General features: G+C 32.1%; 1 protein-coding gene across 1 annotated transcript; it reads left to right on the top strand.

Moving 5' to 3' along the window:
- The first annotated feature begins 4,944 nt into the window (after nucleotides 1-4,944).
- On the top strand, nucleotides 4,945-14,479 carry LOC114176025 (KH domain-containing protein At4g18375). Its single transcript, XM_028060919.1, has 8 exons — nucleotides 4,945-5,094; nucleotides 5,669-6,279; nucleotides 7,915-8,406; nucleotides 10,082-10,321; nucleotides 10,678-10,953; nucleotides 11,169-11,224; nucleotides 11,552-11,648; nucleotides 12,390-14,479. The coding sequence occupies exons 2-8, from the start codon at nucleotides 5,692-5,694 to the stop codon at nucleotides 12,519-12,521; spliced, it is 1,881 nt and encodes a 626-aa protein (XP_027916720.1). The 5' UTR covers nucleotides 4,945-5,094; nucleotides 5,669-5,691; the 3' UTR covers nucleotides 12,522-14,479.
- Nucleotides 14,480-14,776: the final 297 nt, after the last annotated feature.

Raw genomic sequence — 14,776 nt, forward strand, 5'->3', positions numbered from 1 at the left:
GTGCCACGTGTTCTAGTGGCCCACTGTGTTTGTAGCTATCGCCTGACAATTTAGACCTTATCGCTAGGCGCTACACCAATAACATGATTTTACTGGTTTTTGCACTCTACAGAACCAAGTTTCCCACTCTCCAATTCATCACAACTTAACCTTAGCCACAAACAGGTACTCTTCCAATCACCCTGACTTATATTGCACCTCAACAACCCTTATACCAAATTATGTATAATTATCGTACCATTACACTTTGGATCCATACTTATCTTTGGACTCTATCATAAGCTAGGAATACCGTAGAATCTACAATTTCGGTAACATAGATCACATACCCCATCACCTTTCCACTGATTAGGCTTTGCCATACTATTTTTGCCATAGCGTCCTTTTGAATCATTTATAAGTCACTTATCTCCTACTAGATAACCTACAGCCAATTCCTTACCTTAGGAAGAAAGAAGGAGCTAGTGGATTATGTTAAGATTGGTTGAGAAATAAAGTGTGAGGGAGAGTATCTCACCCACAAAATTATAAAAATAGAAAAAGGAAAAAATTGTTGATGAAAGAGTGTTGAAATAAAATAAAAAAGAACAACAAAGGATAAAAGAAAAAAAAAGGTTGTTTGAAACTGTGCTCCATTATTCATTCTACATTACTATTTCAAAAGCCCAAAAATCCTAAAATTTTTCCTACCTTTGCCTTGGCTCCATTATAACTTGTGAAAAGTCCTCATGATCTCTGAATGCATGTTTTCTGAAAGTTGTGAATATTAGAGTCTTGTTAAGTATTATGAGTGTTTAGTTGCATGAGTATTTTGAGTGAATACACAAGTCAAAACACTTAGTGTTCTCTTTCATATTTGATTTGCTTGCTAAATTCAAAAGATTAACTCATGTGTGAAAAAAATAGAATTTTTTCGGTTGTATGTGCATGACAACTTGATTTTTAGAAGATTGATTTTTTTTAGTGATGTTCATTCTTCTATCCAGTGAAGATATGGAATAAAATACCACAATATAAAGTTTTGGAATTGTTCAATTTTGCCCAGGAGATCAAAATGATAAGTGCGAGTATGTGATGAGTTCAAATTTTTTCCCCATTTAATATTTAAATTTGAGAGATTTAATTGAATTTCGGTTCTTAAAAGATTGATTTAATTAGGATTTGTGATTATTGGATTTATTGAGTATGTAAGTTAAAAATGGCATAAAATGTGATTTTAGTTTCATAAAATATTATTGGATATTCTAACAGTTGTTAATGCAACTAAAGTTTAATTTTGATCATTAAAAGTGTGGATTTGAAATATTCAAAGTTACAAATTAAGTCCATAAATTAGTAAATTCTGGAAAGAAAAAGTTCAGGAGCTAAATGCACCCCCAGTTTTTATTTTACACACTCCTCTTACAAGTGGACCACCTAAAAGCCTGTTCTGCATCACTAGTTTCTACTAAGTTGTACTCCTCCTACCACTTAAACCCAACTCAACCAGATCATGCGATTTGGCAATCCTCCATTAATTAATTTGTCCAACCACATGTTGACACATATCATGATTCAACAACTCAAAATTCAGCCAACCAAATGTTGCCACATCATCATCTTCTTCCATCTCACACATGAAACCCTACCTACCGCACCTGCAAAGTTGCACCACCGCACCATCGCCGGCAGCTAATGCACCATCCACGCTCATGTTGCCAAAGCCTCACCGTCAACCACCACACCACCTCATCGTTCAACCTCACGCTCCAAATCGAAGCAGAACCAACAAAATGCGAGCTCTATTCTCGCAACCAACGTCCCTGCACTTTGATGTTCTGCCATCGTTTCGTCACAGTTGCAAAACATATCTCCATCTTTTTCCTCGCGACGTCAACCATAGATGCCACCCTAGCAACAGAAAAGATAAAGTTCAAGTCCAATCAAGGCCTACATAAAAAGACCCAAGGGAGCAGAAGAAGACACTTAACAACCCTCTGGTTTTGGCAACTACCATCCATCCACCACATCTCTCATTCTTCCATCCCTTTTATTTTTCTCTCATTCATCATTTATTATGAATTTCATCCGATCCATGGAGGGCTAAGCTTTTAAGGGGTATTCCACTATAATTTCTTAATTAGATTCTGAGGTTAGATGAATTAATGTATTTGTTCTTTTGATTATTGTTGTGTTTTTTATTTATCTATGTCCTTTGTTTCTTAATTGAATAGAAAATAATGATTTTAAATCTACATGCATGCTAATCATATGAGTTAAATGGTTTTTAAATTCAATTAAGACTTTACTTTGATTTTATTTAGAAACTTTCAAATGATTAAATAAGTTTTCACCAATAATTGAGACTTTACTTTGATTAAAGGTAATCATTTTAAATAAAATTAGTCAAGACTTTACTTTCATTAATTAAGTTTTCCATTTGGTGACGAAACAAAGGATATACATGATTAGGCATAGTAAGATTTAATTGAAACTGTACTTTGATTGAATTTATTGTGGATAATCTAAAAATACTCACTTTTAATTGAGATTGTACTTTTGATTAAAAGTGAGAATGCCAACAAATGAATTGAGACTTTACATTGATTGATTTGTAAATCAACAACAATAATTAATGGGTTAAGTATGTTTTTAGTCCCTGAACTTTGGTCCAAAATTGAAATTCGTCCCTGGTCGAAACTTTGATAAATTTTGGTCCCTAAACTTTATAAATGAATGAATATAGTCCTTTTAACCCAATTTTGTTAACTCTTTTTTAAGTTTCGAACGCATTTCTCAGTAAATATTGGAGTTGTTTACGCCGTTTGACACATTCTCGACTCAATATTTACTAAGAAATGCGTTCGAAACGTAAAAAAAGGTTAACAAAATTAGGTTAAAAGAACTATATTCATTCATTTTTAAAGTTTAGGGACCAAAATTTATCAAAGTTTTGACCAAGGACGAATTCTAATTTTGAATCAAAGTCCAGGGACTAAAAACATACTTAACCCATAATTAATTGAACAATAATCTTTAGATAACTGATGAAGAATCCTATTTTGAAAAAGTAGTGAAATTGACCTATTTACTAGTACTATGTTTACAATCTTTTATTTGTGTGACATTCCTTCCTTTTGCATATCAAAACCCCATATTTTCATAGTTACTAGTTTTAATTGCATTAGGCTAGATTTCTTATAAATAAAAACAATTAAACAATTAAACTCATACTTTGCAACACTGTGAACAAACATGAATACATATGCATATGCTATTAATGTATGCGCTACACCACAACAAATAGAGTACAAGTTATTTGCATCTCATGGGTCCTTTCCAAGCCTCAAAGCAATATATATAAAATCACAATTTGGAAACCAAAAGTTGTACAACCAGGTAAGGACCCATAAGCATAATATAAATAACAGTACTCGAGGTACATTAATTATGTTCATTATTACAACATTTATTGTCATTTGACGCACTTGAGCGTCAGAGTGTCTCTTCTAAGCACAACCCTTGTTTCATCTTCGAGAGGACAATATCTGAGGAGTTATCGACTTGTGAGAGTTTGAAGGTTAGAGTATGAGAAGATAACAACTCATAGAGATCTTTGCAAAGTATAGTTGGTTCCACATACACTAACAATTGTAAATATGTATTTTAATTGATGTTTGTGGTGTAGTTTATTGTTGATCTTGGATTATCTAACCTTTTTTCTTATAATTTTCGTTACCCCATCTCTCGATTGTTACACTATTTTAAATCTTTCTTGGAATTCCTTGTTTACAAATTTTGCTGAATATTTTTTTTTGCATTTAGGTCGTACTTTGGGTGACAAAAGGACCTTGTCGAATTTTACTTAGATGTATTTAAATAGATAATTTTAAAATGTAGGTGAATGGAGGTAGTCTTTTACTTACATGTATTTATTTAATTTTTTTTATAATAATTATATTTTGTCTATTTTTCGTGAAATGTACTTTTTATCATGATTTAGTGTAATTCCACATATTTTGTATTATTTTGTTTAATTTATTTATAATAGATTTTTGTATAATAACAAATGATGGATAGACTTTGAAGTGTCAACATAATTAAAATATCAAAATTTATAATAGTATAACATAACCTTATTGGAATACATAAGATAAAATTGAATGATACATAATAATATATATATATATATATATATATATATATATATATATATATATTATAAAAAATTGATAATACATAAAATAACTATATATTTTTATTGCTTTTATAAATTTAATTTCATACCTAAAACCAATTATATCTTTCAATTATGTATAATACAAATAATTATTGAAGAGTTAAATAATTAATTTATAACATTAACTTAAATAAGTAATTTAAATTATAAATTTATTTTTTTATCGTCAAATAAATTTGTTATTATTATTATTCAAAATTTAAAATATGATTATTTTTAAATTACAAAAATTAATTACATAAAGATAATAATATGTTTCAAAAATAATATATTAATTAGAAAAAAATAGTTGCAACATAAACACAAACAAATACAATTTTGAATTATTGAATTTGTTTAAAAAGTTAAATTATTTATTATATAAAAATATTGAATTATTTATTATAATTATTATATAATCATTTTTCGCATAAATTATTATTTTTTATTTTCGAGGCATGAATTTATGATAAAAATTATTCTTAAAAAGATATTTAATGGTAATTTAAACATACATATAGTTTTTTGATTATTTATTTTTTGTAATTATTATTATTTTAATTTAAAATGTAATATAAAAAATTATTTAATTTTATAATTGTTTTTTATTATTAAATATTAAATATTGTTTTAAAAATACCGTGCATTGCACGGATAAAAGTACTAATATATATTACAAAAACGTTATAACTCAAAAATAAAATATCGAATTGGTTTGATATATATCATAAATTCATAATTCATAAATAAATTAAACGAAACGAAATTGTATAACCAGAAAACGGAATATCTAATTAGGGTTCCGAGGGTGAGAACCCTGGATTGCTCGAAGTGTTGAGCTACGTTCCTCTCTGTGTCTTTAGGGTTTCGAGTGGTCTTGTTCTCTCTAGAAGCAGGTATATTCAAAATCTTCGGTTTGACACATTCACCTTATTTGTCACTCCTTCTGCATCGGGGTGCACTGGTAGCGTTTTCGAGATTTTGATTTATCAATCTATTCTTTAGTTGCCGTTAAAGTATGACTTTATTTGATGGAGATGCACTTTTGTTATAATTTTTTAAATATCTATTTTAATTGATGTTTGCGGTGCAGTTGATGGTTGATCTTGCATTATGTAACCTTTTTCTTACAATTTTCATTACCCCCCTCCCTAGATTGTTACACTGTAAAGTTTCTCGGAATTTCTTGTTTCCAAATTTTGCTGAATAATTTTTGTGCGTTTAGGTCGCACTTTGCGTGACAGAAGGTCCTTGTCGAATTTGAAAACAGTTTCAATTGGGCTGTAATAATATTTCGTTGTGATAAGTAATAGATTTGTGAGTGGGTTTGTGGAGGTGTAATGTTTATTGCTTTAATTTAACATTCTTCTTTCGAAAAGGATAATCAGGGAGGGATTAGAGACTAGCAACCGGATGTATATTTTGCACTGGTTATTTATGTATTCAATTAAAATCTTGTTTTGCTTTCAGGTGTTTTTGTGATATTTTGGGAAATGGGTGAGACTGGAAAACGATATCATTCGCAGAGAGACCATGATGGGGACAGGAAAAATCAAAAGAGACGTGTGAATGACAGAGACGACAGGGGTAATGATGAATTGATTGTTTATAGGATACTCTGCCCTGATGAAGTTATTGGGAGTGTTATTGGGAAGAACGGGAAAGTGATAAATTCAATTAGGCAAGAAACCAGAGCAAAAGTCAAGGTTGTTGATCCATTTCCTGGTGCCAAGGACCGGGTTATAACGATCTACTGCTATGTTAAGGAGAAGGAAGAAGTTGAAATTAACGATGAGTTCACATGTAAAGAACCATTATGTGCTGCTCAAGATGCTCTTCTCAAGGTTCATGTTGCCATTGTCAATTCCATTGCAACTCTTGGAGATTCTGAGAAGAAACGGAAGGATCGAGATGAATGTCAAATTCTTGTTCCATCAAGCCAGTCTGCAAATATCATTGGTAAGGCTGGGGCTACCATTAAAAAGCTGAGAAGTAAAACACGAGCAAATATCAAGGTTACTGCCAAGGATACAACAGATCCAGCACACTCATGTGCTATGGATTTTGATAATTTTCTCTCGGTTAGTATTTTCAATATTAAGAAACTTACCTTTGAATGCTAGTATGGTTCATAAAATCATTTCACTGAGTTCACAAAATGCTTTATTTCACGAATAATGTAATGGTTGGGCTTATAATTCGTTTTACAGCTTATCTTTCAAACTTGTGAACATTTTAACATGATCATGTTTCTGATTGTGTTAACTAATTATGCATTTTGGTTTTCTCATACTACTCTTGATATGTCATATGTAGTGTGCAATTTTATTTGAATGTCTGCCACTTGTAACATTATATGACAACCATTTTTCATGGTGGTCTAATAGCAAGACTAGTGAAAGCAAGACTAGTGACAAGACAACTGTGTCAATAATCACTTGATAACACATTGGCAACACTTTTGGTTTGAAGTGTTTTTGCTTGGTTACTAGATTCCATCTTCTTCTTCATAGAATATATTGTTTTCTTGTTGTTGAAAAATGTCCTCTTTGTCTAACAGAGGTGAATGAATGATCTATGACTCTTAGGACTGTGATCTGTGAGTAAATTTGAAAAGAATTGAAACCCCAAACAGTTGTATTAGACAGAGAAGATTAAAGTTTGCATCTCTTTTTTGCTCGTAAAATCTTCTACTCTTTTGACAGTCTGCGTAGTTATTGTCATAATTATAGAAATAAAGAGTTGATCCTATATAATAAAAAATATTGTTATAATTATGGAAATAAGGTGGTGGTCCTATATAATCAAGAATATCTAGATTATATTATGTATTATTAGAAACTTTTTATTTATTCCTGTATCATATCTTTGTTATTATAGTATATCAGGTCTTCTCTACTTGTTATACTGATTCCTTTATTTAATATAAATAAAGCACTTGTGCTGTATCAGAAACACACGACTTTAGCTCAATGTTTCTTTCTTCACTAGAGTTTAACATGGTATTTGGAGAGCCTTTTTCAAAACTGTTTCGGTGCGGTAGATCCCCAGTCTTGGTGGAATTTTTTTATGCAAACCTTTCTCCCAAGCTTGCTTTCACTGTTTCAGTGTCTTAGTTTTTTTCATCCTGCTTTCCAAAAATGTCTTCCAACACTAACCTCCAGAACAAATTCTCCCATCTTTTCTAACCGTATTATTAGTACGGAAAACCTTTATATCAAGGACCTTTTTCTTAAGGTATATGCTCTATTCATTAACAATGTGGAAACTAATGAAAAAGAAAGTTTCCTGTAATTTAAGAGTTATCTAATCTTATTTAAAAAGAAGGTTTCCTGTAATATGCCGTTAATCACTACCATTAGAGAACTTCTTCATATCCATAATCTGCTATGTATTAATGTATGGTGTAAATTCAATATTACTTTTGGTAGCTAATGGATTCCATGTGCACAGGCGGCCATCACAAGCCAACTGTAACTGTATATATAGTTGTGGAATGAATAACTAATGTGATGCTGGACTTGATTTTACCAAATAATTGTACATCAAATTAAATGATCATATCATTTTGAAAGGAAAGTTAGAAAAATCGGTAATTTCTGTATGTTTTATGATATTTTTATCATATTTTTACCCTTGACTTTTCTTTTTCATTCGACAAGACAAGTTCTTTTGCATTAAACTTATACCTTATTATTGTTGGTTTCTCTGAATAGATTTCTGGTGAATCAGAAGCAGTTAAAAGAGCACTATTTGCAGTTTCCTCTATTATGTACAAATTTGGTCCCAAGGAGGACATCTCTCTTGACACAACAGTACCAGAAGCCCCACCTAGTATTCTTATTCCCTCTGATGTTCCAATTTATCCTCCTGGTGGACTATATCCTCCTTCAGACCCTATTGTCACACCTAGAGCAGTGCCTCCAATTATAGGTGCAACTAATGTTCAAGATCTGCAAGGTTATGCTGATGCTGGCAATACGTGGCCTCTATACTCTTCTGCCCTTCCAGTTGTTTCTGGCTCTGGTGCTTCCCAGTCTGAGGAGTTAATAGTTAGAATTTTGTGCCCTTCTGACAAGATTGGGCGTGTCATTGGGAAGGGAGGTAGTACAATTAAAAGTATGAGGCAGGCCAGCGGTGCTCATATTGAGGTTGATGATTCCAAGGCTAATTATGACGAGTGTTTAATCATTATAACTACAACAGAGGTACACTGTCTTGCCTTGTTACATTTGTTCCTGTAATGTTTCCAGTAATTGTTGGTGTTACATTTGACAGAGTTCATAATGTATATAATAAAAAATGTTCAGTAAAAGTGTGGGTTTGATTAACTTATATATTTTGATTCTGGAAATATTAATCAAAATGCTAAAGTGCTTTGTACTGAAAACCTTTTTCTGAGTGTAAAATAATCAAAGGTATGCATGTTGCTCTTCAACCAGAAAACATTGACATGTACTATTTAAGTAGTTTTTATTCACACACACACACACACATATGCAAGATATGCAAGATTAAAAAGTGGAAAAATTCATTTAAACTTATACTCACTTTTCAATAACTTGAGTGATTTGTTTTCTATCTCTGCCTATATGTTTTGTATCATTTATATATCAAGTTTATCTAAAATCTGCCTTGGTTAAGTTGCTATGTACTGTGAAGTTTATTTTTGTGGACACAAGCCCTATTATAATATTCATCGAGTAATACATTTCATGAAAACAATTTTTTTTCCACTGTTGAAGGAAATCTTTTGTAGTATGTCAACACTTACACTATTTAACAGTATTTTGAAAAGAAACTAGAATGGAGTGGAAACAGAAGTAACTTCTTAAAAAGTAATTGGCAGAGCAAGATTTTACATGTTATTCTGTTAACGAAAATATGTAATTTCACCTTGTCATCATATGTGAATAGTTTTGAGCATTCTTTGAAGTGGCAATCAATCAAGTATACAGTTTCTGATACGAAAACAGAAACAGGATCCTTCTGATATTTAGTTTGAGAAAGAATATTAGTAGGACACTCAAGAAAGATAAGAAGGTAAGGGTTGTTTGTCACGGGTCTTGATAAGATTAAAATTCGGGGTCTAATAATTCTCAACTGCATAAAGCTCTTACAGAAAGAAAACTTAATTTTCATTCAAAATTTATGTATATCTCTTCATTGATTATAAGTGCGCATTTTTGTAGGCTAAATTTATGTCCAGTACCAATTAATATACTCCTTGTCTTGTAATTTTCGGTCAAATAATGCTTGTCGGAATTTAATTTCAAAACACCATAAAAATTACGTAGAAAAATTCAAAATTATATTTTATTGGTCCCCTCTAGATCACATGTCTGTTTGGTTTCATGCTCTGAAGTTTCCATCTAGGCTTATATGGTCAATGTACAGCCAGTTAAGATGTACAAGTAAATAATCTAGGTATTCTGATTTTTGTTTGAACAAAATATCTTCACGTTGTTGAATTTCAATAAAACTCTAGGGAAGAGAGAGAAACATTGAATTGAAAACGTGAGTTTATAAGAAAGCACGGGTACTTTAATTATATTGAGAAAAAGGAAACGATACAAGAAATAGAAGATATTTGATATCCTCAAATAACAAATATATGATATTGAAATCAATAAAAATAAGGTCCTAATATTACATATAGAATCTAGATATTCCTGATTATATGGATCAATTCCTTATTTCCGTGATTATAACAATATCCCAGATTATATAGGATCTGCGTCTTATTTCTGTAATCGTAGCAGTATGTGTTCCCATATTTTCTTATATTCTCATATATAAATTCTTACATTGACTATATATATAAATTCTTATATTATTATTATTATAAAGTGGAAAATGATCATGCGGATATGTATTTTGTAGTCGCCAAGTGATCTAAAGTCAATGGCTGTTGAAGCTGTTCTGCTGATGCAAGGGAAAATAAATGATGAAGATGATACCACTGTTTCAATGCGGCTTCTAGTTCCATCCAAGGTGATAGGTTGTATTATAGGTAAAAGTGGCTCAATCATAAATGAAATTCGGAAGAGAACTAGGGCTGATGTTCGAATCTCTAAAGGTGATAAGCCAAAATGTGCTGATGTGAATGACGAACTTGTTGAGGTTTGACTTTTTCACTTGTTTTAAAAGTATATTTATTAGGAAATATTTGGCATGAAAACTTTTTATGGGTGTGTCTATACAAGTGTTCAATCGTGGTTTGAACTAGATTCTTTTTAAATTTCCTCAGCCTCACCTCTTTTCTAGTTTGAATGGATGTTCAAACATTGAAACATGATACACTATGAGATGTATGATTCTTTAACAACAAAAAATCATTGGAGAGAAAAAGAAGAAGCATAATTGAAAAGTAAATGGCTACTGACTAATGCAGCATATTTTTTATCTTCTTAAACTCAATAATAACATTGATAGGACTTTTTTCATATTTAACCCTTCAATGTTTTTTGGAGATTTAGGTGGGTGGCTCAGTTGATTGTGTAAGAGATGCACTGATCCAGATTATATTAAGACTCAGAGATGATGTGTTGAGAGAAAGGGATACTAGCCATAATCCTTCTATAGGTATAGGTGCCGAATCCTTGTACTCAGGTAGTGCAGGTTTTTCATTGCCATCTGTGCTTCCTTCAGTCCCTCCTGTTGCTGCTCCATTGGTTTATGATCAGAGGGCTGAAAGTGGAGCTGGCCTGGGCATGCTTTCTTCAAGCAGCCTTTATGGATATGGATCTTTGTCGGTATGCTACATTTTTTTACCATATTGTTATAATATATTGTGATCATTTTTGCAGGAATATAATGATTTAGTTTTAGTTTCTCTTTTTGTAAAATACATAATGTTAATAAAAAGCTTTCAGTCTTTCTTTTCTTTTATTTTTTTTGTTACGTATTCATTCCAGTTTGTTTCAAAATGTGTCTAATACTTTTTCTTTGGTTTAATTATATGCAATAGATGGGAGAAAATGGCTATGGCTCTATATCCTCGTATACCAACAAGCTATATGGAGGGTTAGTATACATTTATATAACAATTATGCAAATACTTGCTAACTTATTTAGTAAATCTGGGTCTGTAGAGTACAGAAACTTTTCCATTGCAATGTCAATGCAACTCCCACTCACTGAAATCATGGTTTGTGAATGAGATTCTGTTAGACACTCCCTAACTTGATATTTGTCTAGCATATTAATTTGAGGATAATGTTGTATTTGTACCCCTCTAAAAGTTTAATTGTGGGTTTGGACCTAATCAATATGCACTTAACCTCCTATTTTTATTTTCTCAACTATTCTAAATTGGTTGAACTTATGTTTTTGTGCTGTTATTATGCCCAGTTTACCTCCCCCGTCAACTTTGGATATGTTGATTCCAGCCAATGCTGTTGGTAAAGTGCTGGGCAAAGGAGGGGCAAATATAGCCAATATCAGGAAGGTAGGTTCACACTTCTCAATTTATTATATTTTTTGTTATTCCTGGGGTAATTAATTTTTTATTTGAAATTTATCATAAAATCAATTTGCGCATTGGTTCTTGCTACCGTGTCACTCTTGTTGTGCTTTCCAGTTGTGATGTAATGAAACAAATTATTGTTCTTAAAAATTCCACATCATGTTGGAGTGAGTAAAGTGGTTCAATTGGAAGAGATATCCAATAAGTAAGATGATTCTGAGTCATTTTTGCCGAATATTTGGTTGTTGAGTGATCCATGTAACCAACTCACCCTATATGATAGGGCTAGGTTTTATTATTAATTTTTATGTCATCTTGAATTGTTTTGGCGAGGACTGTTTTTATTTATTGCTCACTTGCATTGGTTCTATGTACTTCAATTATTTGTTGGAAGTAAGAGACATCCAAATAATTTGTGGTGAAACTAATTAGCAAAACAAATAGGTCAAGGGGTTCACCAGTCATGGATCAGCAATGTTTCAGTTTTTCACATTGGCTACCATATGTAATTTTGTCAGATGATTCAACTTAATTTATGAGATATTTTCTTTTGCTTATGATAATTTATCAATGAGTATACAAAAAAAAAGTTGTATATATACTTGTTTTGTTTGATGTCAATGACTAGACTAGTTGGCATAACCAAAGTATATTCAACTCGGTTTGTGATTAAAACTAATACAAATTTTGCTTCATTTGTATAATACTTTTTTTTTGCCCCAGATTTCGGGAGCAACAGTTGAGATATCAGACTCCAAATATGGCCGTGGTGATCGGATTGCTCTTATATCTGGCACACCTGAACAAAAGCGTGCTGCTGAAAACTTGATCCAGGCATTTATAATGGCAACCTGAATTATTGAAGTTCTTTCTTGGGGTATTGAAGGTGAAAAGTTTATTTCTTGAAGTATCTCCTTGTTCCTGTCCTTAGTTCTGTTAGGTTGGTCCTGGAGAGACAATGTTCTCTAGGGTTGTTCAGCTTGACTCCTGCTTCTCCCACAACAGTGGCTAACAAGTTCGTGCTTGAGGATCCATTGCTGGTTTTTGTATGTAGGAATTATAGTTCCTTTCCTTTTGTTTCCTCTTAATCTGCTCTCATCTGGGTTTTATCGTAGAATCTAGGATCACTCTGTCCTTTCATGATGTTTGTCTTGGACTAGTGTGGAGTCATCGCTATCTCCATAAATTATTCAGTGGAACCATAAAGCGGTGTTTATTATGTTTCTGATGGCTCACCATCTTGTGCTCCTTTCTTGCTGAAAATATCTTCCCTATTGATGCAAAATGAGATGCTGAGTCTCTAGCTATCTGTGCTTTCTTGTATCCTTGGTTACCCAAGTAATTTATCCAGAAGGGGGGAAGTTGCCTCATGAACTCAAATGATTTCGGAAAAGCCTAGACCACTTTCTTTCCCCTAATTCTATTTCCGTATCTTGTAATTCTGTCATGCATGAGGACATTTACAGCTAGATATAACCGTCTTGCATCATCTCAAACATGATTCATTATAATTGTACAGAACTGATAGAAGCCTAATTTTTTGTGGTTTAAAAAATCATTAAGACAAGATAAATGCAAAGTAGAAAGATAGGGCTTGCTCCTTCTTGACATAAAGAATCCATAAGACATCAAAGAGAATGAAAAGCATCGTGAGCTTGAGATGGTTGAATTGTCTCCTGAAACTGTCTTGATCCTACAGTCTTCACTGAATGTGAAAGATTTCTTGCAATATTCTTTTGCTTGTGTAGCACTATTCATACATATTATCTGAAAATCCTCTGGATTTTATTTCGACATTTGTACATTCTGTTCGTTTTTAATCTGTCTTGTGATGGATGCCACACAAGAAAATATTTACTAAAGGTTGTCCCCAGTGATATTTGATCCCTGCACTGGAGGCAAAGTTTGCTCACATAGAGTTCAGTTTGTCAGTTGTGCCACATCTAATAGTTGCTGCCTGTCAGATTTTAATCTAGCAAACCATCTTATCCAATATGATGCTGAGTTGTTTCGTTCAATCTAAATTCTACCAGGGGTAAGGGGTGGCTCATGAATTTAACTTGATTAATCTCTTTGACTTATTTGTTTTCCTGTTTACAGCATATAATATTTAGTATTCCAATTCAATTTGATTTTTTAGTTAAGGTGGGTAAAATTCTGCTAAAGAATTTGTGATTTCATCCAACCCAATTAAAATTTAAATTTGTGGACAAAGATTGGGTCTGTTATGTCTAAATTATGGTATGCAACAAGATTGGGTAATATATTTCAGAAACATATCTCTTATTTCATCCGTGCTGTGCCATCTTGTGTTGACCTTTGACTCGTCCAGATTACTTGTCGCCACATTTCAACATCAGCTGCCCAAAATACGACGAACCTCATTCTAGTATCTGCAATTAACTATGTCAAACCTTTGCGTTTCCTCTAAATTTGAAACTCTTGCCATAATTGTGTTCGTTAATATTTTCAATCGGTAAAAGGATATACTACACATGTGGATTAATTCTTCCGTTTTTCTAGCTAGCTGTATTTCCAAAACTGTCTAGCTGTAATTTTCCTAACAGTAAGACCTCATTCTTGATCCTGTATGAACACTGTCAATTCTTTTTCTGCACAAGCTTTGAACTATTCCCGCTAGTATTCTTATTAGTAAAGATGTCCGGTTTATGTCTTGGAGGTGTAGTATGATCATATGATTTATTGGGGGCCAGTACGTTGTGGAAGGTAATATTAGTAATCTACTTGTTAATTGTGTTGAATTATACTTGTTAATTATGATTACTTTGTTTATGAAGCTGTTCATATAGTGCACATTCTTGTGTGTAGTTGGATTAGTTGAATTTACCCCACTCACTAAATAGTAGTTGTTAGGCGCAGCAATCCTTTTTATTCTTTACATTTATAATCCAAATCGTTACTAATCAATTAAACTAAACGGTTCCTCACTTTATTTTGTTATGTACTTTATAATTAACCATAAATCAAATTAAAATCTTCGCATCGTATTTGTTTTTGCAATATTCCGTGAAATTTAGCATTTTATTTGTGTTGTCCACTGCGTTGTGCTTGGAAAGTGATGTATTATCATGCTACAATGTTAAATCTTT

The sequence above is a fragment of the Vigna unguiculata genome, chromosome 3 (assembly GCF_004118075.2).
Source record: "Vigna unguiculata cultivar IT97K-499-35 chromosome 3, ASM411807v1, whole genome shotgun sequence".
Classification (NCBI taxonomy): domain Eukaryota; kingdom Viridiplantae; phylum Streptophyta; class Magnoliopsida; order Fabales; family Fabaceae; genus Vigna; species Vigna unguiculata.